The 22,574-nt window shown below is 51.2% G+C and overlaps 1 protein-coding gene across 2 annotated transcripts in view; it reads right to left on the bottom strand.

Moving 5' to 3' along the window:
* Positions 1-3,740: 3,740 nt before the first annotated feature.
* LOC133357275 (transcriptional coactivator YAP1-like) overlaps positions 3,741-22,574 on the bottom strand; it is a 54,913-nt gene continuing 36,079 nt past the window's right edge. For both annotated transcript variants that reach the window (XM_061575141.1, XM_061575142.1), the window contains 3 exons: positions 19,953-20,077; positions 18,256-18,371; positions 3,741-17,614 (listed from right to left, as the gene is read on the bottom strand). In XM_061575141.1, coding sequence (XP_061431125.1) covers positions 17,349-17,614; positions 18,256-18,371; positions 19,953-20,077 — 507 coding nt within the window. In that variant the 3' untranslated portion in view covers positions 3,741-17,348. The remainder of the gene's footprint in view (positions 17,615-18,255; positions 18,372-19,952; positions 20,078-22,574) is intronic.

Below are 22,574 nucleotides of genomic sequence, written 5' to 3'. Positions count from 1 at the left end.
CTATGGGTCTCTGTGTGAGTCTATGGGTCACTGTGTGAGTCTATGGGTCTCTGCGCGAGTCTATTGGTCTCTGTGTGAGTCTATGGGTCTCTGTGTGAGTCTATGGGCCTCTGTGCGAGTCTATGGGTCTCTGTGTGAGTCTATGGGTCTCTGTGTGAGTCTATGGGTTTCTGTGAGTCTATGGGTCTCTGTGAGTCTCTGGGTCTCTGTGTGAGCCTATGGGTCTCTGTGAGTATATGGGTCTCTGTGTGAGTCTGTGGGTCTCTGTGTGAGTATATGGGTCTCTGTGAGTCTATGGGTCTCTGTGATGAGTCTATGGGTCTCTGTGTGAGTCTATGGGTCTCTGTGTGAGTCTATGGGCCTCTGTGTGAGTCTATGGGTCTCTGTATGAGTCTGCCCCCCCCCCCCAAACATCTGAAGTATATATTTTTTACTCATCTCATCAGCTGTGTATGCATGGCTTTTGAGAGTCCTAGAATGCCGCGTGACGTCACCCGGCCAACACACACGTGGTTTTGCTTGTATCAGAGCCACGTGGCATAGTGTTGAAGAGCAGTCGGGATCAATGATTTAACCCAGTTAACGTCTTACCGGCTTAAAGGACCACATGAAAGCTAGTAAGGGGCCTGTAGCATATATAAAGGGGCCCTAAATTTTTAAAAATACGTTAATATTAAAACAACATTTTTACTTGCATTGCAAAGAAATTATATTTTTATCATTTGCTATACAGCCAGATAATACGACGAAGGCGGTATAGTACTATAGTAATAGAGCAAGTGCAGAATCAGCTGAACCGGAATTGATAGCTTGAAAGCATTTAGTGGGGGGGGGGGGGGGGCCTTGAAAGTGCGGGGCCCGTAGCTACATCTGTAGCTACTTTTGCTACGAGGATAATCCGGCACTGCATGAAAGTCAATGGCCACGCTCATCAGAAACTCAGCACGGTTTGTGCGGCTGCTGCTGCGGTGGCTAGGAGATGTTAACTACCTCTCCTGGTATGCAGGAGGTTCGTGGGTTCAATCCCGACCCTGACGATGCCTGCGTATATATTTGGAGTTTGCGTCTCTCTCTCTCTCTCTCCCAGTGGTCGCGTGTATTTTTTCTCTGGGTCCTCCGGTTTTTACCTCCAACATTAATTTAGAATCAACTGTCACTGAGTTTAGATGTGTGTGGCTGCTGCTGTAAATTGCTCATGATGATGAGGCCACTTCGTTGAGCTATGATTTGTGATCGCCAGGTCGCTTCTGAAAGCACATTTCTACGGAGGGAGCTGGTAGGAACGTTGGGTTGCTCGGTCAATGGCCTGCAGGGTCAACGGCGGCGTGGTGTATTCCGCAAATATGGCCGACTGTGAGGGCAGGCACAAGCCGGTGTGAGTAGGTTAAACGTTGAGTTTTATAAGGGCACCACGGGGTGACCAGCACCTCCCCACCCAGCCCCTCCCCACCCCACCCTCCCCACCCAGTTCCTCCCTCCCCACCCAGCCCCTCCCTTCACGACGGACGGACGGACGGACACAATAATCCCCTGTGGGCTGGTGTAACCAGGAGGTTCCTACCAGTAAAACAGCTACATAGCTCAGGGGCCGTCCATAAATGACGTCACGCACCTAGGGGGGGTGTCAGACATTTGTGACGATGTCTGACGAGGGGGGGGGGGGGGTTGAGAAATGTGACGTCACGTCAAAATGCGCAACTTTAAATGAATATAGACAACACGTTCTACTTAATTAAATAGACTTAAATTAGTTTTATCCTACAACATCAGTGCAGCGCCAGATTAAATACGCACTACAATGACAATAGTGTAAAGCGATTTGAAGCATGTTTTATTTTCAAAATGGAAATATGGTTTTGGGGGGAGGGGCAGAGCTTTGTGATGTCATATTTGAGGGGGGGGGTCTGACTTTTTGTGACGCCGTGTGACGAAGAGGGGGGCGGGGGCAAAAATCGTCCAAAATCGCGTGACGTCATTTATGGGCGGCCCCATTGCCCACAAGTGTCCCCACCGTGCCACCATCCGGCTGCTTGAACACGTTGCTTCGGAGTGGGCAGGTAGGAACTTGTTTGGACAGCGAATTCGTGCACGACAGACAAATATGCACGACAGACAGACAAATAATCCCTGGTGGGCAGTGTGGAACCTGTTGTTCCTACCTGTGTACAAGATCACGTGACTTGAGGTAGCCAGGCAGACAGCCCCCTTCACTATCGGCCCCTCCCCCTTCCTTAGACACCTCCCCTCTCCGTACCCGGCAGTAGGTCTCCACCAATCAAAGAGCTGTTTATATTATATATATATTTATGCACGACAGACAGACAGACAAATAATCCCTGGTGGGCAGTGTGGAACATTGTTCCTACCTGAATAATCAACAACAGTTCACGAGCAATGAGGTGTTTAGGATACAGGGCGGTCCAAAAGTCAGGACACGTAGGATTATTTATTCAATAACGTCGTCTCAACAACTGATCCTTATGGCTGTACCCCGGGGTAACCAAATAATACAAAATGGGCCGAGGAAATGAAATATTTTATTTCTGGGACACTATTTTTGTCCCAGGGGTGTACTTCAACTTCGCGACTGGGGTACCAATCAATCCGAAATCAGTGCCACTCCGCGATGTCGAAACGCCAATCATTGGCATAACAAAATCCCGATTTCAAGCTTTCGTGACTGCAGGGATTCATCTTCTTGGTTCTTTCGGTAAAGTCACGTAGAAGGGAAATAATAAAATAATAAAAATAAGACATAATTAAATTATTTTATTATGTTATATTTTTATTATTTTATTATTTCCATTCTACGTGACTTTACCGAAAGAACCAAGAAGATGACAAAATCCGTCATCGAAAAATACCACTTTGAAGATTGCATCGTGTACAGCTTCGTCGAGATGAGTCGATTGCCACATCGCCGACCATCGACAGACTAAAAATGACTGCATCACGCCATAAGGTTCAAATCGCAAAGGGTTATTTAAGTTTCGATTTAAAGCTTTCGTGACTGCAGGGATTCATCTTCTTGGTTCTTTCGGTAAAGTCACGTAGAAGGGACATAATACAATAATAAAACATAATAAAATTCTCACGACAGACAGCTGTCTTCACCTGAGGACGGCTGCTTGTGTTGTGGCCGAAACGTCGTGATAATTGTATTTTATTATGTTTTATTTTTATTAAAGTTATTTTAACAAAACGCTCAAAGCCGGCTTCCGTTTATTAACACGCAAACGCACGTTGCACGAGTCGTGTATTTGAAATTAAATTAAGACGTTTCTTTGTTGTGTAAGATTAGCAGGTGTAATCTAAAAACATTCACCAATTGCAATGTTGGTCTCAATTCGGTTCATTTTCTTCCCATTTTAAAATGTCACCTGAAATGGGAAGCGGGTCATGACTACCACCACCACCTCAGCCACCGCCATCACCGCCGCCACCACCACCACCGCCACCACCACCTCAGCCACCACCACCTCAGCCACCACCACCGCCGCCACCACCACCACCGCCACCACCACCGCCACCACTACCACCACAGCCACCGCCACCACCACCTCAGCCACCACCACCGCCGCCACCACCACCGCCACCACCGCCACCACCACCGCCACCACCACCTCAGCCACCACCACCACTACCACTTCAGCCACCACCACCACCACATTGGGTTGGCGTGGTGGCGTTGCAGTGACATCGCGATTTGAAATCGGCAAATCGACGACGCGCAGACGGGAAATGCTAACTAACGTAGTACCTTTTATTGTTCAAAGTTACATAAGTTTCATCGTCAAGTACATAAAAAGTTAATACAAAAATAATAATCGTCATGACGACGACGACGACGTTGCTGCTGCTGCTGCTGCTCCAGGCGACACAAAAATATATTTTATTTACAGAGAATGCGATGACAACGAATGCGACGCAAGGAATAAAACACGGAGCACAGGAGCCGTTTGCAAAACGGTGGGAGGCGCGATGCACGAAGACCGGATCACCTCGACGCACGCACACGCGGCAAAGTCCGCAACGTCACCGTTATTCGTCGTGCGACACAGGGTGACGCACGCACTCGTCATCATCGTCGTCATCATCATCATCACGTCGTCGTTTAAAATCACCGACGGGAGCCGCCCGCCACGAGACCGATGTCACGCGCGATAAAAATAATTTGTTCGCAAGGCGCGCCGAGCGTTTAAAAAATTGTGGCCGTGTCAAAGTACACCCACGCTTGCAACAACAACAACAAAAGGGGGCTTTGCAAATAATTTTGGCCAAAAAAACGTTATTTTACGGTCCGGTTCAACGTATCCTATTAAACTTCCTATTTCCGCATGGTGGCTTGGTGGTAATCGATTCTAATAACAGAGCCATTGAATGCTTCGGGCGTGTTTGCATGGTCCTTGTACCGCTCGCCTATTTGGCGTCCTTTTGGTCCTTCACCAGCGCCGGCGAGGCAAAGCCACAAAAAGGAGGCCGACTCTGGTTTAGGCCAATCAGTTTCAAGGACAATGCGAGGCAGCTTTTTGCGTGTTTCGTACATATGTACGTTGAACGTCCGTCGCGCCGTACGTAGCCAACCCGTGTCTTACCGCAAGCAAATGCGGTCGATGCAGACTTGCAATAGGCGTCTGCGTGGCCGTTCGGACATGTCAACGCCGCTCGTTCCCGATTCGTACCGCTGTTTGGTGGGTGGGCTGGGTGTGGCAAGGTTGTTCATTTTAAATCGAGCTCGCCGATAATTATGAAGTCCGTGAGATTGAGCAGCGAGTCGAGAGACAATCGTCAAGACAGCCCGATTGTAAAGTTGCTTTCGACACGCGCTAGAATGTCGCTACGACACCCGCAACGTATTTTTTATGGGGGGCGGTTCTATCTCGACCACCGCCACTGCCGCTGAGAGGCAGCGAAGGCGAAGCCGCGAAAAAAAATAAAAGACCGCTGGGCCCCAGAAAAAAGACGACTTTGGGAAGGACGCGGGTCGGGGAAGGGGTTCACGTCGCGATGCGCGGAGCCACCACCCGCTCACGTTTCTTCATGCGGTGTGACTGCACGATGATGACGACGACGACGACGACGATGAAAAGAAACAAAACAGGCAGCAGTCTCCCCGTGCGGTGTAGTGTTGCGCGCCCCTTTCTTTTTTGGAATGCATCTATTACTAATAACTACTACTAACTACCACTAATTACTACGACTAACTGCTACTACCACCGCCGCCGTACAGAGCGAGAGGAACCAGCACTGTTCTTTCTAAGGCGACGAGCGTTTATTATTTGACCAATGTGTTGGGGTGTATTGTTGTTGTTGTTTATTTTTTGCTTGTTCACCACTGTCAATGCGGCAGCAGCAACAGCAGCAGCGGGAAATACAAGAACTCCTCTCCTTCCGAACATGGGACTTACGAACTTTCCGAGATACGAAGAAACATGTCCGTATGTCCAGTTGTCTGTTCAGATCGAGAGTCGTAAGTTCAAGCCGCCGCGCAATAGATGGCGGTGGTGGCATCTACATCTGTAGAACGTGAAGAACCAGTGGCATCTACATCTGTAGAACGCGAAGAACCAATGGCATCTACATCTGCAGAACGTGAAGAACCAGCAGCATCTACATCTGCAGAACGTAAAGAATCAGTGGCATCTACATATCCAGAACGTGAAGAACCAGTGGCATCTACATCTGCAGAACGTGAAGGACCAGTGTCATCTACATCTGCAGAAAGTGAAGAACCAGTGGAATCTACATCTGCAAAACGTGAAGAACCAGCGGCATCTACATCTGCAGAACGTCAATAACCAGCGGCATCTGCAGAACATGAAGAACCAATGGCATCTACATCTGCAGAACATGAAGAACCAGTGGCATCTACATCTGCAGAACATGAAGAACCAGCGGCATCTACATCTGCAGAACATCAATAACCAGCGGCATCTACATCTACAGAACATGAAGAACCAGTGGCATCTACATCTGCAGAACGTGAAGAACCAGTGGCATCTACATCTGCAGAACGTGAAGAACCAGTGGCATCTACATCTGCAGAACGTGAAGAACCAGTGGCATCTACATCTGCAGAACATCAATAACCAGCGGCATCTACATCTACACAACATGAAGAACCAGTGGCATCTACATCTACAGAACGTGAAGAACCAGTGGCATCTACATCTGCAGGAGATTATACATCTTGTAAAGCCATTCCCTGTGTTTAGTGTACATCCCGTACAGAGTGTTGGGAATCGACAGGAGTAAAGTTGGACTTACGAACAAATCAACTTGCGAACAGACACCTCTGGAACTTAACTCGTTTGCAAGCAGAGGAGTCCCTGTCATTTGATTTAGACTCTACTTCCCCACCCACCCCCCCCCCAAAGGCTCAAACTCAACATTCTAAACGCGTCCGTTTTAAAACCGCAGTCGCACATCGAATTTCCGGTCGGCCGTCGCGACGTTTTGGTATCACGTTGCGCGCTTCCTAACGTGCGGCTTGCTGTGTAACGTAACAACAGCATTAAGTAACTAAATATAAACGTGTGTATACATGAATGAAAACTCCCCATTGGCGTCATTCAATGAGGCAGGTTTGTAGTGAAAAATACAAAAGCAAAGTCTCAACGCACGGCCATCGCTTCGGGCAGCATCGACGACGGTAACCGTGCCGGCTATTATACGCATTGGGCGAACAAATCCATCCATTTGAAAGCGACCGAAATCATCGATTCCTTTAAAGCTCGCAACACACACCATTCAAACGGGACGCTTGTTCAATTCGGGATATGTTGTACGTCGTCGAGCCGGCCCGCCCGCCACAGCCACTGGAGGCGCTGTCATTCTCACCACGTGTCTTCTTTTCGTTTTAATCGAAACCACGACCCTCAGAACGCCATCGATCTTTGCCGGGGAAGGGGTGGGTGGGAGTGGGGGAAAGAGATCGGTGAGGGTGAGGTGGTGAGGGTGGGCCGGATCGTACCACCCATTATTATCTCTTTCGTCACCGATGGAAGAACCTAATTGGACTAAACGTCTCCGTAAATTACTGGAATTCACGGCCGATGTCTAAAACGGACAACGGTGACCTCATTACACATTCGGGCACGAGGTCGTAACTGAAGTCACTTGATAACAACGGGTTTGGTCTCAGCCAAGTAACAACAACAACAATAATACAGCAATAACAATTAAAAAATCTCACTTCATTTGAAATACAAGTTATGCAATTGGACAAACGTTTTGTACCTCGAACGCGAGTCGGCAGGCAGTCTTGAGAGGCAGGCAAAAACTGGTTGATTTGAATGGATATTGCTTTGTGTTGGCCTGTAGTGTAAAAAAAAAGCCCCACAAGAACACCGACAACACAAAGTTGCCACGCGCGAAGTCTCTCGCAACAGGAGAGGACTTGACGCACAACAACGGGCAACGCCGAGAGAATTCTGGAAGTAATTCCGTCGCTAAAACACAATCCCCGGAACGCGGGTGCATTCCTCTTGTAGAAAATAACACTTAAACAACAAAACAAAAATTCACGGTAAAAAGACGTTTTCGCTGTCCCTTAAGAGCACGTCTGGCGCCACAGACGTATCCGACGGCGAGAGAGCGAGAGAATATCCAATCGCGTGCGAGTTCTTACAAGTGGATCCGTGCCTCGGCCAATCGGTGCGACCGCTCATGGGAGCACTGTGACGTCACTCCCAGGTTTGGCTGCGATTGGTTAAACAAACGACCGCTCGCTCGCTCACTTTTGGCGGGAAAGTCTTGCCGATAGTAAAAAAATTAACCCGTAAAAACTAAGTTTTTCACTATAAATCCTTTATATGCGTGGCATCGGTTTTATTTTATTATTCATTTCTGTTTTTCTTGAGTAAGAGTTTCATTTTTATCACATTGGTATTTTAAATTTAATAGTAAAAAAAAAAATTCCTAAAAAGTGGAAAATTTTTGAAACATTTTTTCACGAAAATAAATTGTCACGCACAACGAGTCTGTGTGCAAAATGTCAGCTCGATTGGATCACGGGAAGTGGGTTAAAAAACGACCGAAAGATTTGCACGGTCGTAAGCGCGCAAGCAAGCAAGTGAACTTAATATAAAGGATAAAAAAAAACACCACCGCTCACTCGCTCCGACGCCAAACGGCCCGTGCGTGGTTACACCTTCGTGATGCGAATGCGCTTATGCTGGACACACACAATCGGGAAAACGACAACGCTCTTGTTTGCGTGGTAAAAATGTCAAATGTACAGCAGCTTTGTCCGCGGGTAGGTACCTTTAACTGGGGGGGGGGGGGCTACAGCTAAACCCTCAACTCGTGATTAATACAATAAATACAGATTCGGTGTATACTTTTTGTTTACCCTCTAGAAAAAAAAAACTCAACTATAAAAAGAACAAAAATGAGGCAAATGTTTGTTTTTAAAAAATGTACTTTTAAAATGCCTCAACATTTCTCTCTCTTTGATACGCAAACTACGTTTCCTGGAATTCGTCGACACGAATGAGGCAACAACAACAAAAAGTTCGAATATATTTCCGTAAAAAAAAAACTCCGACAAATTAAGACTAGCTTGTAATGTAATAATATTTAATATTTTTTTTAAACGGTTTTTCTTACTTTTTTTAAAAAGGATTTCGTATAAAAATACACGGCTAAACTACGTCATGCTTAAACATTAAGGCACTGTCGTGAATGCATTTCGGACGAACACTTTATATACACACGCGCGGTTATAGAGAAAAATAACTCGAATATTTATCGTCATTCCTACATCTAAAAGAAACAAGGGGGTATCAAAAGCAGCACGTCTATAAAAAGGTATGCGGTAAACGAGGCGATATTCAATGTTTTTTATAAAGCGGAAATTTTCATTCCGAGTACCGTTCGGATGGTTTTTTCCGCGGGTTCGGCACATTTAATTCAATTTCGCCCTCTTTCCGACCGTTAAAATTCAGCTTTTCTTTCATTTTCCCGTCGGTGATGTTTCCACTTTTCACGTGTTTTTTTATTTTTCACGCTTCAACCTTTTAAAAATGTTTTTTTTGTTGCGAAGGACCGTACCGTATCGTCGCCATGGTCCACCGCAAATTGAAGAGACAAGCGGGCGCCACGGGGAAACGTAACCGCGCGGAGGTACGGTTGAAAAACTAAAATAACAAACAAACCATATTCCCAGGATATAAATGTCAGTTTGCAATTTGTAAATTTTTCGCCGGGCGGAGGCTTTGTAAGGAGGAGGAGTTTTTTGTTATTCGTGCCGATTGCATTTTACGCGATCAGGTGTCGTGGGTGCTGCGGCTACGGAGTTGTCGCCAATCAACCTTGGGCCCATCATTCCTCCGGGACAGATAAAATACGGTACTAAGTTCGTGGGGAGGAAGGGAAAAAATATATATACTCAGGTGTGGCACTGCGGGAGGGCTGGCCTTCATCTAGCAGTGGATAGATCATGCGTGGGGGAGGGGGTGAGGCGGGGGAGTGATATCACTGGTCAATAAAAAAAAATTTCTGGCCTGAACTTTGCAGCTATTTTAGACTAATTTCAGGGTGCTGATTCCAAATCTGTTCTCAGATTTGCTCTATCACATCTCATTTTATGCTATCGGCATACCCCATTTTCATTGATTTTACCCTAAATTAACTCTGTCACTTATGATTTTTCTTCTGCAGTTTTAATTGAAAATGCAATATTTTATATCTCAAAAAACCTGATGCGATAGACAAAAACTCATGCCAGATTTGGAATCAGCACCCCAAAATTACCTTAAAACCGTTAGAATACCTTATGCCAGAAAAAGTGTGTTGACCAGTGTATTCGAACCGGTCCTCGGTTTTCCTCCGCTGCCGATCCGTTCACCAACCCACCACACTGACCGGCGTGTGGCCACGGCGGCCCCTTCTGGTGACCGGTGCGGTTCGCGAAGGCCCTCAAACCAGCGGCAGATTGACAAGAGGGCTGTGCACAATTATCATCATCATCACCATCGTCACTTTCTACGTTAGACTCGCACAAGTCAGCCTTGTCCTTTGTACACGTGTGAAAGAAAAAAAACAGAAATCTAAACGGCCGGCTTTGACGCGCGCGCGTCCATCGGCGATGGCAATTCCACATTCCTGTGGCGGTGGGCGGCCTGCCCAAAGAACATTTCGCTGTCGACTTGCCAGACAGTGGCGGCACCTCATGTCGGTGGGGGGGGGGGCAGCAAGAGTAAACTGAACTCCACTGGGGCGACTCTGTGCTAGTGTTGGAAATTCCACATTCCTCTGGCGGGAGACGGGTGTGGGGGAGCGTCCGGATAAAACACCAACTCTTGGCTCGCGGCGACGATGCGGTGGCGCATGTAATAGCGACGACGATGATGATGATGATGATGACGATGACGATGGGTTAAGTTTTAAAATTAACTCCTGGTGGTGGCGGTGGCTAGCAGATCTGTCACACAATGGCGAGAGAGAGGCGTGTGTGTGTCAGTAAAAAAAATAACTAAAACCTCAGGCATGAATGGCGGTCACTGTTTAAAAGATTAACGCAGCAGCAACACCGCCACCGCTATCACCACCGCCACCACCACCGCCACCACCACCGTCACCACCACCGCTACCACCACCGTCACCGTCACCACCACCGCCGCAACCACCACCGTCGCAACAACGACGACCGCTCGCGATCGTCGACTTGCGCCGTGCGACTTCGTCGCGAACGCCGGCCGGAATTCCGCGCAACCGTTTGACGAGATTTCAAAACGAGGGCGGCGATTGATGGCGGCGGTTGAGGGCGGTTGATGGGCGGCGATGACAACTACGATGACGCCGCCTCCTCCGCAAGATTCCCCAGGTGAAGGCATGCAGCAACGCACAAAGTAGCGCCAGGGAGAAGAATGTTTACGAGGTTTGTTTCGGGGTTTCTTCCCGCCTATTCGAAAGCCCTAAGAGCCTTTGGGTTTTCAAAATACCGCGATGGAAAAATATTCTTCTACGGCTTCGAGATCGGAACGTTTGAAAGCCAACGGCGCAAATCCACGTCCAATATTAACAAAAAAGGTTTTAGCGACAACGAGAAATAGAACCCTGCCGGGCGACACACGCAGGGTTCTGTTCTCCAGGACAGACGTGAGAGTCTACGGGTCTCTGTGCGTGAGTCTACGGATCTCTGTGTGTGTCTATGGGTCTCTGTGCGTGAGTCTACGGGTATCTGTGTGTGTGTGAGTCTACGGGTCTCTGTGTGTGAGTCTACGGGTCTCTGTGTGTGTCTACGGGTATCTGTGCGTGAGTCTACGGGTCTCTGTGTGTGAGTCTACGGGTCTCTGTGTGTGAGTCTACGGGTCTCTGTGTGTGTCTACGGGTATCTGTGCGTGAGTCTACGGGTCTCTGTGCGTGAGTCTATGGGTCTCTGTGCGTGAGTCTACGGGTCTCTGTGTGTGAGTCTACGGGTCTCTGTGTGAGTCTACGGGTCTCTGTGTGAGTCTACGGGTCTCTGTGTGAGTCTACGGGTCTCTGTGTGAGTCTATGGGTCTCTGTGTGTGAGTCTACGGGTCTCCGTGTGTGAGTCTATGGGTCTCTGTGTGTGAGTCTACGGGTCTCTGTGTGTGTGAGTCTATGGGTCTCTGTGTGTGAGTCTATGGGTCTCTGCGTGGGTCTACGGGTCTCTGCGTGAGTCTATGGGTCTCTGTGTGCGAGTCTATGGGTTTCTGTGTGTGAGTCTACGGGTTTCTGTGTGTGAGTCTATGGGTCTCTGCGTGAGTCTATGGATCTCTGTATGTGAGTCTATGGGTCTTTGTGCGCGAGTCTATGAGTCTCTGTGTGTGAGTCTACGGGTTTCTGTGTGTGAGTCTATGGGTCTCTGCGTGAGTCTATGGGTCTCTGTGCGCTAGTCTATGGGTCTCTGTGTGTGAGTCTATGGGTCTCTGTGTGTGAGTCTACGGGTTTCTGTGTGTGAGTCTATGGGTCTCTGTGCGTGAGTCTACGGGTCTCTGCGCGAGTCTACGGATCTCTGCGTGAGTCTACCGGTCTCTGTGTGAGTCTACGGGTCTCTGTGTGTGAGTCTATGGGTCTCTGCGTGAGTCTACAGGTCTCTGTGTGAGTGTATGGGTCTCTGTGCGAGTCTACGGGTCTCTGCGTGAGTCTATGGGTCTCTGTGTGCGAGTCTATGGGTCTCTGTGTGCGAGTCTATGGGTCTCTGTGTGCGAGTCTATGGGTCTCTGTGTGTGAGTCTACGGGTTTCTGTGTGTGAGTCTACGGGTTTCTGTGTGTGAGTCTATGGGTCTCTGCGTGAGTCTATGGGTCTCTGTGCGCGAGTCTATGGGTCTCTGTGTGCGAGTCTATGGGTCTCTGTGTGTGAGTCTACGGGTTTCTGTGTGTGAGTCTATGGGTCTCTGTGCGTGAGTCTACGGGTCTCTGCGCTAGTCTACGGGTCTCTGCGTGAGTCTACAGGTCTCTGTGTGAGTCTACGGGTCTCTGTGTGTGAGTCTATGGGTCTCTGCGTGAGTCTACAGGTCTCTGTGTGAGTGTATGGGTCTCTGTGCGAGTCTACGGGTCTCTGTGCGTGAGTCTACGGGTCTCTGTGTGAGTCTACGGGTCTCTGCGTGAGTCTACGGGTCTCTGTGTGAGTCTACGGGTCTCTGTGTGAGTCTATGGGTCTCTGTGTGTGTCTATGGCTTTCTGTGTGAGTCTATGGGTCTCTGTGTGTGTCTATGGCTTTCTGTGCGAGTCTACTGCACACCCGATGCCTCGTAGTAGGCGTCTCTGCGGTGTTTGTGCCTCTTCCTATTTACACGCTTTTGCAAATACTCGACGTGTGTGCGTTGTAGCGCCCAACGCATTATCCCCGGTCGCTAGGGGTTAAGCAAACCCCGATCGCCAAGGAACTGTTTAGCCAAAATTTGTGTCTCCAAGGAGGAAGCGCTCACGCACACACACACGCGCGCGCGCGCACACTCTACCGCGTGCGGCCGGGTACATCGAACAAAGATCATCGCAAGATCTGTTTTTTTTTTTTGCGGCTCTTGGGTGGTCTGGGTCGCTCACAGGGCAGAGGTCGGCGAGATGCCGAGCCGGCGCCGCTGCCGGGTTCGAATCCGGGGCGTTGCGGCGGCGAGACGTTAACTACCGCGCCCCGGCTAAACCCTGCGACAGGCTTTACCGTGGCTGCCGTGTCAGTTCGCCCGCTTCGTTAAAGAGACGACGCGTTGCATTCCGTGCGTTAGTTTGACGTCGCTTCCCCCGCGCCCCGCAACTCAGAAGAGCGCAGTCGGCTGCGTAGAAGTTGACCATACAAAGACAAAGGTCCCCCCTCCCTCCGTGAAGCCTCGGCAGACTGTCGGGGCGAGTGCTGTTAGCGAGTGTCACCTACGAAAGGCGGCACGGCAGCACGAGAGGCTGGGGTGGCCAACACCACGCCCGGACGCCCTTAGTCTCCCCCAGTGGCGATGTTGACTACACACCGCACCCAGGTACTCATTTTAGGCTGAGTCGACCTAAGGGGGGGGGGGTGAAGCCCAGGAACGGTTAAAATCATCGTCACCGGTGTTGGCTGTGAGCGGGAAAGGAACTCAGCTGGCCGGGTTCGTAGCACAGCGTAGCGCTAATAGAAGTTTTGTTGGGTTAGATCGTGTATACATATATAAATGTGTCGTTAAACCCGCCACCACCCGACACAGCCAATTTGTAAGGGTTGTCACGTAAACAGAACGTGCCAATTCGTTACGAGTGAATCCACAACGTGTAGCACTCAGATTGTGTCGGGTGGTGGCGGGTTTCACGACACATTTACGCGATCTAACCCATAAAACATGTATTTTTCATATTGGTCGCGAAAGCCTACGTGTTAAACCTGCTGCACCACCGCTCCCCACAATATTGTTCAACACACACGCACACACACACACGCGCGCGCGCGAGCGCGCACAGACTCGCATCTTTTTCCGACGCCGTCACCTTCCCTCTCGGGGTGACCTCCGGGTGACCTCTCTCTCTCTCCTCGCGTCTATCAACTGCGGTGTCGCCAATCCTTCAACTCGCCCCCCACCCCCCAAACTGAGTCAACATTTGCATTCTTGAGAAACTGCTCAGAATTAAACAAACAAAAAAACGCCGTCCGCTCCGTACCACGTGGCAACAATGTTCTGGATCATCTTCCTTCTTAGATGCGCACCGCGGAACGCGAGGTTATCACTGAACTGTGTCTGACGACCCCCTCCGTCCACATGTCCGTCCGTCCGCCCGTCCGTCTGTCCATCTGTCTGTCCGTTCGTACGTCCATCCGCGTGTCCGTCCATCAGTGTGTGTGTCCGTCCATCAGTATGTGTGTCCATCCGTATGTCCATCAGTGTGTGTGTCCATCCGTGTGTCCGTCAATCAGTGTGTGTCCATCCACGTGTCCGTCAATCAGTACGTGTGTCCATCCGCGTGTCCGTCAATCAGTACGTGTGTCCGTCCATCAGTATGCGTGTCCATCCGTATGTCCATCAGTGTGTGTGTCCATCCGTGTGTCCGTCAATCAGTATGTGTGTCCGTCCGTGACGTGGGGGGGGGGGGGGGCCACGATAACTCACGTCAAGTCGATGGAAGAGGAGCGAAAGGTCAGAGTGCGTACCGTCACGCCGCTACGCAGGGACCCGGCCCCTATTCGCTGTTGAAATACGGCACACGCAAATGTACAAGTACAGCCCTTTGTAATTCCACACCCATCATCGTCGTCAGCATACTTAGAATCCACAGCCCATCATCAATCCAGTGTCGCTTAAATGAGTACCAGTTTGTGGGAAGTCCCACAAAAAATTGGGTTTGTCGTATTTTAAAAATCCTAACGCCCGGCATAGGAATGTGGAATTTCCAGCAGTGACTAAAGGCTGCTGTTTGGAGGCTCGCAGAGCCTTGACGCCCATCGCTTTAGCGCAGAACCCTCCGATTGAAACCCCTTGATACTTTATTTTAATGGGGTTTTATGTTAAAAGTCTTCTCACGTTTGTGCAAAATTCAAGGCCTTCAGCCCCCATCACCACAATGACTGCAAGACCAAACAACAAAAAAGTCGCATTGAATGTGACGGCTCACCTCGCTTTGAAAATTGCCTAAATACCGCCCCCTCAGAATGATAAAATACTCGTTTGTCGCGGCGCGAGAGGACGAGAGATCGGTTGGTTAAGTGGTGCCACCTACTGTTACGCAAGGACCACAGCTCACCGGATGGAGCCTCGAGAGAGGAAAAAAATAGTTCCACGGGACTGTTCACCACCACGCGGAGGGGGAGGGAGGAGAGGGGAGGGAGGAGAGGGGAGGGGAGGGAGGAGGGGAGAGAGAGGGAGCAGGCGGGAGTGAGTAGGGACTGCGCTGCCCCGTGACCGCTCCGAATGGATTTCCATCAACGCACGCCAAGAAGACAACGCCGCCGCGCCCGACAGCACGGCCGGGATATACAATTGCAAAGAGTGGAAGAACAAAAAACAAAATGCAATTTAACAATCGTTCTCAGTGCCCCGAGAACGATTGTTTAAGCGGCGCTTTGTCAATTAAAACTATGGTTATTATTTCGGGCCCAGGGTACTGCCACGTGCGACGAAACATTCATTACTTACGGAACTTAAAGCAGCGGGGGGCGTGCGTGCGTGCGTGCTCTTCGAAGACGTGAAAAACCTCCTGAAGAGATTTCAGAAGTAGTTCTACGTCGTCGTGTTCTGGGGGGCGGTGGGGCTGAGGGTGGGCGTGCGGGGCTGTCCCCATCACGCGTGGCAGCGTGGCAGCGTCTCCGTGTCGAGGGCTCGACTCCAATGGGACAATCAAAATATATAGGTAGAAATCGGGCGACGAATAACAAGAGTAGAAATAATACAAATTAACGAATACCAAAAATACCTACGGCACAATACTGCCTGGCCTGGCCCTGCCTCTCTTAACAATCCCACACCGGCGCAGTCAAACGTCCCTTGCCCACACCGACACACACCTACACACACCCACACACACCCACACACACCTACACACACCCGCACACCCAAACCTACACACACACACACCTACACACACCCACACACACCCACACACACCCACACACACCCACACACACCCACACACACACACACCCACCCCTACACACACACACCTACACACACACCTACACACACCCTCGCCCACAACCCACCCCTGTTGCCATCATTGTCACTTGCGCGGCCCTCCCAATTATCGGAGACCCGAGTGATTCCACTCCTTTCATCTTCTTTAAGCCGGCGTTTGTTTGTTGTTAACATGTATATTTTGGAAAAAAAAGATTTTAGATTTTATTTCATTGCGATGCTTCCAAAGCTGGGCCGATATCCTGATTGCTCCTGGGCTCGCTCGCTACACCGACCACCGTCAAAAACAAAAAAACGCTTGGCTGGAAGGCCCCTGCCCCGCTCCGCCCCCCCCCCCAACCCTCTCGACGTTTTGCGGATCGTTCAGCTCCGGGCTTAAGTTTTCTCCTGGAACCTCCCCCGCCCCATCAGCTGGTAGGATGCAACGCAGGTAGGCACGTGACTAGGAGTAGCTAAGGCCCCACGGCGAGGGCTTTCAACGGCGGTTGCCATATAAGCGGCCGCCGCTTTCGCCGCACGCTCCCGCCACGGGAATCGCGGAATTCCCCACGCCGGTTGGGGCGATCGTTTTCCATCCGGTTGAATCGGCGCGGCGATCAAAGGGCTCGTCGACGGCCTCGGACGCCGATAGTTGCGGCCAAACCTCCGTTATCTCCACCGCCGAGCTGCGGCCGTGAGGTGACCGCGGTTCAGGGCGGCCTCCAAACGGAGACGCCCCAAAAGAAAACAATTGCAGGATCCGTCAAAAAAAATAAAGTGGGTTAAGACTTTTGAGAATTTGCAACAATAACCACGAGAAGTGTGCCAACCGGGGCTCTGGAGACCACCTGGAGAAGATTCCGGGGCAAGCATTGCCAACGGTGGCGAACGAGTGGAGGACTCTTTGAAGCTATTGACATTACATTTGTTATCATGTTGCAGTGTATTAGTATCCGTTCGTTTTGCACTAAAAACGAGAGTCCCATAAAGAGTGTTAACATTTTTTTGAAGCACCCGTTATTTCACTTTTCTTTTTACAAAGCAGCCCCCTTCCTTACCCAACGACTTGGCGACCCGCTGACCCTTCCTGACCTTCGACATCCTTGCAGCCTCCCCTCTCCCCCTCCGTCCGCCACACCTGAACCACACCTGAACCACACCGAACTGGAAGAAATCCAACCCAACCCACCGCCCGCCCGCCTCTTCCACGCACCGCCACCGCCACCACCCATCCAACTCCCGCCAGCGACCTCGCCATCACGAGCGCGAGCGCGCCCTTTGGCCGCAAGCGACGGGAAGCGACGGCACTCAGAGCCACGTGAGGAGGTTCTCCTGCTCCAGCTTCGAGGGGTTCAGCACCGACTCCACGTCGCTCAGCAGGTCGGAGCTCAGCGCCTCCTGCAGCGAGGGCATCAGGGAGTCCTCGCCGTCGACGCCCATGCCGTCGGCGCCCTCCAACGCGCCCAGCTCCCCGGCGGTGCCCTGCACGGCTTCGAGGAAGTCGGGGAAGCGTGTCGAGGTCTGGGGCCCCGCGCCGCTCGGAGGGATGGCCCCGTTGGGCCCAAGGCTCTCGCCTGCGTGGACGATCGGCGGGGCGGGGAGGGGGGGCGGGGAGGGGGGTTAAGGGTTAGCGGCGGGTTGTGCGTGTGTATGTATGTGCGTATGTTGTAGGTGCGTTTGTTGTACGTGTGCGTGTGTATGTGTTTGCCTATGTTGTGCGTGCGTGTGTGTGTATGTATGTGCCTATGTTGCACGTGCGCGTTTGTGAACGCACGTGGCGTATGTTGTACGTACGTCCATACGTGCGTATATTGTGCGAGCGTATGTTGTACGCGTGTGTATGTTGCACGCGTGTGCGTATGTTGTGCGTGCGAATGGTGAGCTTCTTTCGCGCGGCATGTAGCCAACCGTGCCAACTGGAGGTTTGCTGCGGGGTGGCGGATAGGGGGGAGGGTGCGGGGGGAGGGTGCGGGGGGAGGGTGCGGGGGGAGGGTGCGGGGGGAGGGTGCGGGGGGAGGGTGCGGGGGGCGGGGGCGGGGGGAGGGCGCGGGGGGAGCGGGCGGGGGGAGGGTGCGGGGGGAGGGTGCGGGGGGAAGGTGCGGGGGGAGGGTGCGGGGGGAGGGTGCGGGGGGAGGGTGCGGGGGGAGGGTGCGGGGGGAGGGTGCGGGGGGAAGGTGCGGGGGGAGGGTGCGGGGGGAGGGTACGGCAGCGCTACCCGTGTCCATCTCCTCGACGTTGCCCAGGAAGTCCTCCGGCGTGCGGGGCAGGCTGTAGTTGCTCAGGCCCAGGCCGCTGTCCGTGCTCTCGTCACGCGAGTGGAACGTCCCGCCGCTGCTCGTCCGCCCAGCGGATAGACAAACGCACACGCACACACACACACGCACGCATGCACACGCACGCACACATGCACACGCACACACGCACACGCATACACACACACGCACGCACACATGCACGCACGCACGCACACACACACACGTACACACACACAGGCACACACGCATGCACACACGCGCACACGCACGCAAGACGGGCGGATGTAAGTTTCGAACGTAGATTTTTTTTTGGGCATAAACCCCCAGCTCAACAGATGGGGGAAGTCTCATTTGGGTCACAGAGAGACACCCGCGGTGTCACAGAGATGCACAGAGATCTATAGAGACGATGAGAGAGACGGGAGATACATAGAGACTCACAGAGAGACAGGGAGATACATAGAGATAGCCATAGAGAAACAGCGAGATGCATAGAGACTCACAGATACACAGAGATACACAGAGATCCATAGAGACACAGAGAGAGATGGGGAGATACATAGAGACTCACAGAGATATATAGAGATCAATCGAGACACTGAAAGATACATAGAGGTCCATAGACACTGAGAAACACAGAGAGATCCAGAGAGACACTGAGAGAGAGACATAGAGATCCAGGCACACAGAGAAACACAGAGATCAAGAGACACAGCGAGATGCATAGAGACTCACAGATCCATAGAGACATAGAGACCCGTCGAGACACAAAAAGATAAAGATCCCCCGTGTAGCCTTAACTGACTTTAGGGGCAAGTGCTGTTAGCGAGCACCTATGAAGGCCGGAACGCCACACGAGGGGGGTGGGTGGCCAGCACCACACCCGACCGCCTTTGTCTCCCCAGTGGCAATGTTTACACACCGCGCTAGGTACTCATTTGAGGCCGAGTCGACCTAGGGGGAGGCCCAGAACCGGTTCAGATAATCGTCAGATAATCGTTGGCCGAGAGCGGGAATCGAACTCGGGTCGCCGGGTTCGTAGCGCAGCGTAGAGCTAACCGCTGCACCACCTCTCCCCACAAGAGACACACACACAGAGAGAGACGCAAGGGGCAGTGGGCGATGGAGGAGGCCGTGTGCTCGGTGGCAGATGACGGGGAGCTCTGCGTGCTGATATGAGCTACCCGTCGGAGGCCGTCGGACTGCGAGAAGGGCTGCGTGCAGAACGAGAGAGAGAGAGAGAGCGAGAAAGTGAGCGAGAGAGTGAGCGAGAGAATGAGCGAGAGAGAGAGAGCGAGCGAGAGAGCGAGCGAGCGAGCGAGAGAGCGAGCGAGAGAGCGAGCGAGAGAGCGAGCGAGAGAGAGAGCGAGAGAGAGAGCGAGAGAGAGAGCGAGCGAGCGAGAGAGCGAGCGAGCGAGAGAGCGAGCGAGCGAGAGCGAGCGAGAGAGTGAGCAAGAGGGGGGTTACATAAAGCCAAGTAAAAAAAAAAATTTTTACTAAATGATGAACGAAGCAAAGTGCCGAAAACACCGAGCATCTTCTTGTTTCCACTGATCGTAAAAAAAAAAGAGAGAGACGCACAGAGACCGCGCGGGTTTCAAACTCGACGCGTTCAACGGATGCAGCGACTCGAGTGAGCGGGGGATGAGCCTCATGCCTGCTGAGGAAGGGGTCGGAGCTGGTGGTGATGGCGCGCATGTCCGCCACCATCCCGGGCGGCGACACGGGGTGCTGCGGTACAGCCTCCATGTCCATGGGGAGCTGAGTCCTCAGCACGCGCTCCTGGGTGCAGAATCAAGTCGGATTTTAGGAGGGGAGGGGAGGGAAGGAGGGAAGGGAGGGAAGGAGGGGAGGGAGGGGAGGGAGGGAGGGAGGAGAGGGAGGGAGGGGAGGGAGGGGAGGGAGGGAGGGGAGGGAGGGGAGGGAGGGGAGGGAGGGGAGGGAGGAGAGGGAGGGGGGGAGGGAGGGGGGGAGGGAGGGGAGGGAGGGGAGGGAGGGGAGGGAGGGGAGGGAGGGGAGGGAGGGGAGGGAGGACCTCTGGCAGAAAAATCCTCGAGACTACGGGGAAAGAGGACACGCAAACTCCACATACACTGCAGGCATCGTCAGGGTCGGGATCGAGCCCACGACCTCCTGTATACCAGGCGAGGTAGTTAACATCTCCTAGCCACGGTAATACCCACCCAACTCTCCAACCCCCCTACTCTCCCTCACCCCCCCCACTCTCCCCCCCCCACTCTCCCCCCCCACTCTCCCCCCCCCCCCACACTCCCCCCCCCCACTCTCCCCCACTCCCCCCCCACTCTCCTCCACCCCCCCCACTCTCCCCCACCCCCCCCCCCACTCTAACCTAACTAATTGGCTGTGTCGGGTGGTGGCGGGTTTAACGACACGTTTCTATATTTACGCGATCTTACCCAAAAAAAACTGTATTATGGACGATATTGGTCGCGAAAAGCCTACGTGTTAAAAAGAGCTTGACAGCTCTTCGGATTCCTCCAGTGAAAATAAATATTTCGATTCTGGTTTCAGGGGGGGTGGGGGTAAAAAAAAAACGGCTTCAAAGCCTCATCGGGGATTCCTCCAGGGATATAAAAAAAAATCTAAAATATTCCGATTCCAGATTCGGTTCGTAAGACCCGAGCCCGCTGTCGTTCGGCCACTTGCCACTGGGTGGCGGATGTGAGCCGGAAGAAAAGAAACCCCGAGCAAAACTTTCGGTGACGATTTCGATTTAAAGCTTTCGTGACTGCAGGGATTCATCTTCTTGGTTCTTTCGGTAAAGTCACGTATTATTTCCATTCTACGTGACATTACCGAAAGAACCAATTATGTTTTATTTTTATTATTTTATTATTTCCATTCTACGTGACTTTACCGAAAGAACCAAGAAGATGAATCCCTGCAGTCACGAAAGCTTTAAATCGAAACATTCTTTCGTGTTAATAATTGGAAGATAGAACAATTTTTTCCAAGTGGCGTTCGCCCTCTTAATTTATTATCTGCATTATTATTGTAGTAGGTTTTTACCCTTTAAACTGGTACAAAACTGACACCTTTATACAAGGCATCATGTTTGCAATAACCGCAACACAAGCAGTCAAAATGCAAACAAAAAGAAACAACTCTGATAATGATAATTGTTTTTTTACCCTTCTATCTGGCAACAAAACTGACGCCTTTTTTACAAGGAGTCATGTTTGCATAGACCACAATACCTGCAGTCATAATGCAAACAAAAACACACAACTCTGATAATGTATGCACTGTCCTTGAAGTTGATTGGTCTACACCCGAGACAGCTTTCCTTAGAGCCTAGTCTCCATTGGTGTTGGACCAGATGACGCCAAAAGGCGTACAACTCAAAAACAGCGCACTATCAGAGTATTGAGAGCTCGGGCTAAGCATTTACACTACTTCTAGATTTGAAGCTTTCGTGACTGCAAGGATTCATATTCTTAGGTTTTTTCGGTAAAGTCACGTAGGTAAAAAATGTTAATTAATAAAAAGTCAAATAAAAATAAAATAAAAATCACGACGTTACGGAGGCAACACAAGCTTCCGTCTTCAGGTGGAACAGTCACAGCATCAAGTGATACAGCTATCGTGCTGACTATTCCACCTGAAGACGGAAGCTTGTGTTGCCTCCGAAACGTCGTGATTTTTATTTTATTTTTATTTTACTTTTTATTAATTTAAATTTTTTACCTACGTGACTTTACCGAAAAAAACCTAAGAATATTAACACTACTACTATATTATATATTATATTTTGCCACTGGTAAAGGAGGTCTCATAGTGCATTATTATTATTATTATACATGACGACTAGCTGTACTACTCGGCTTCGCCCGGGACTTGTATCCACCACGCCCGGCCGCCTTTGTCTCCCCAGTGGCGATGTTAATACGCCACACCAGTTACTCGTTTTGAGGCGGAGTCCCTCCCTCACCGCTCTCCCTCCCTCACCGCTCTCCCTCCCTCACCGCTCTCCCTCCCTCACCGCTCTCCCTCCCTCACCGCTCTCCCTCCCTCACCGCTCTCCCTCCCTCACCACTGTGTAGAGGATGTGTAACTTTTATGAATTTACCTCAGAGTAGCGTGGTGGGTGTCGAGGCCTAGCACCGTGCAGAGCCTCCGGCATCGCCTGATTTTCCAACTCGGCTGAGGCAGGGTACGTGTGCCGCTCCCCCCCCCCCCCCCGCGCTACAATAATACAGTGTAATCGCTAGAATTTTCTAATGTACCGACCCTGAAGAGGACGTGAAACTTTGATGAA

This window comes from Lethenteron reissneri, chromosome 57 (genome assembly GCF_015708825.2).
Source record: "Lethenteron reissneri isolate LAM-NWPU_2019-01 chromosome 57, ASM1570882v1, whole genome shotgun sequence".
Taxonomy (NCBI): Eukaryota; Metazoa; Chordata; class Hyperoartia; order Petromyzontiformes; family Petromyzontidae; genus Lethenteron; species Lethenteron reissneri.
Note: the sequence above shows the minus strand (reverse complement) of the source record. Positions and strands in the feature narration are given on the sequence as shown.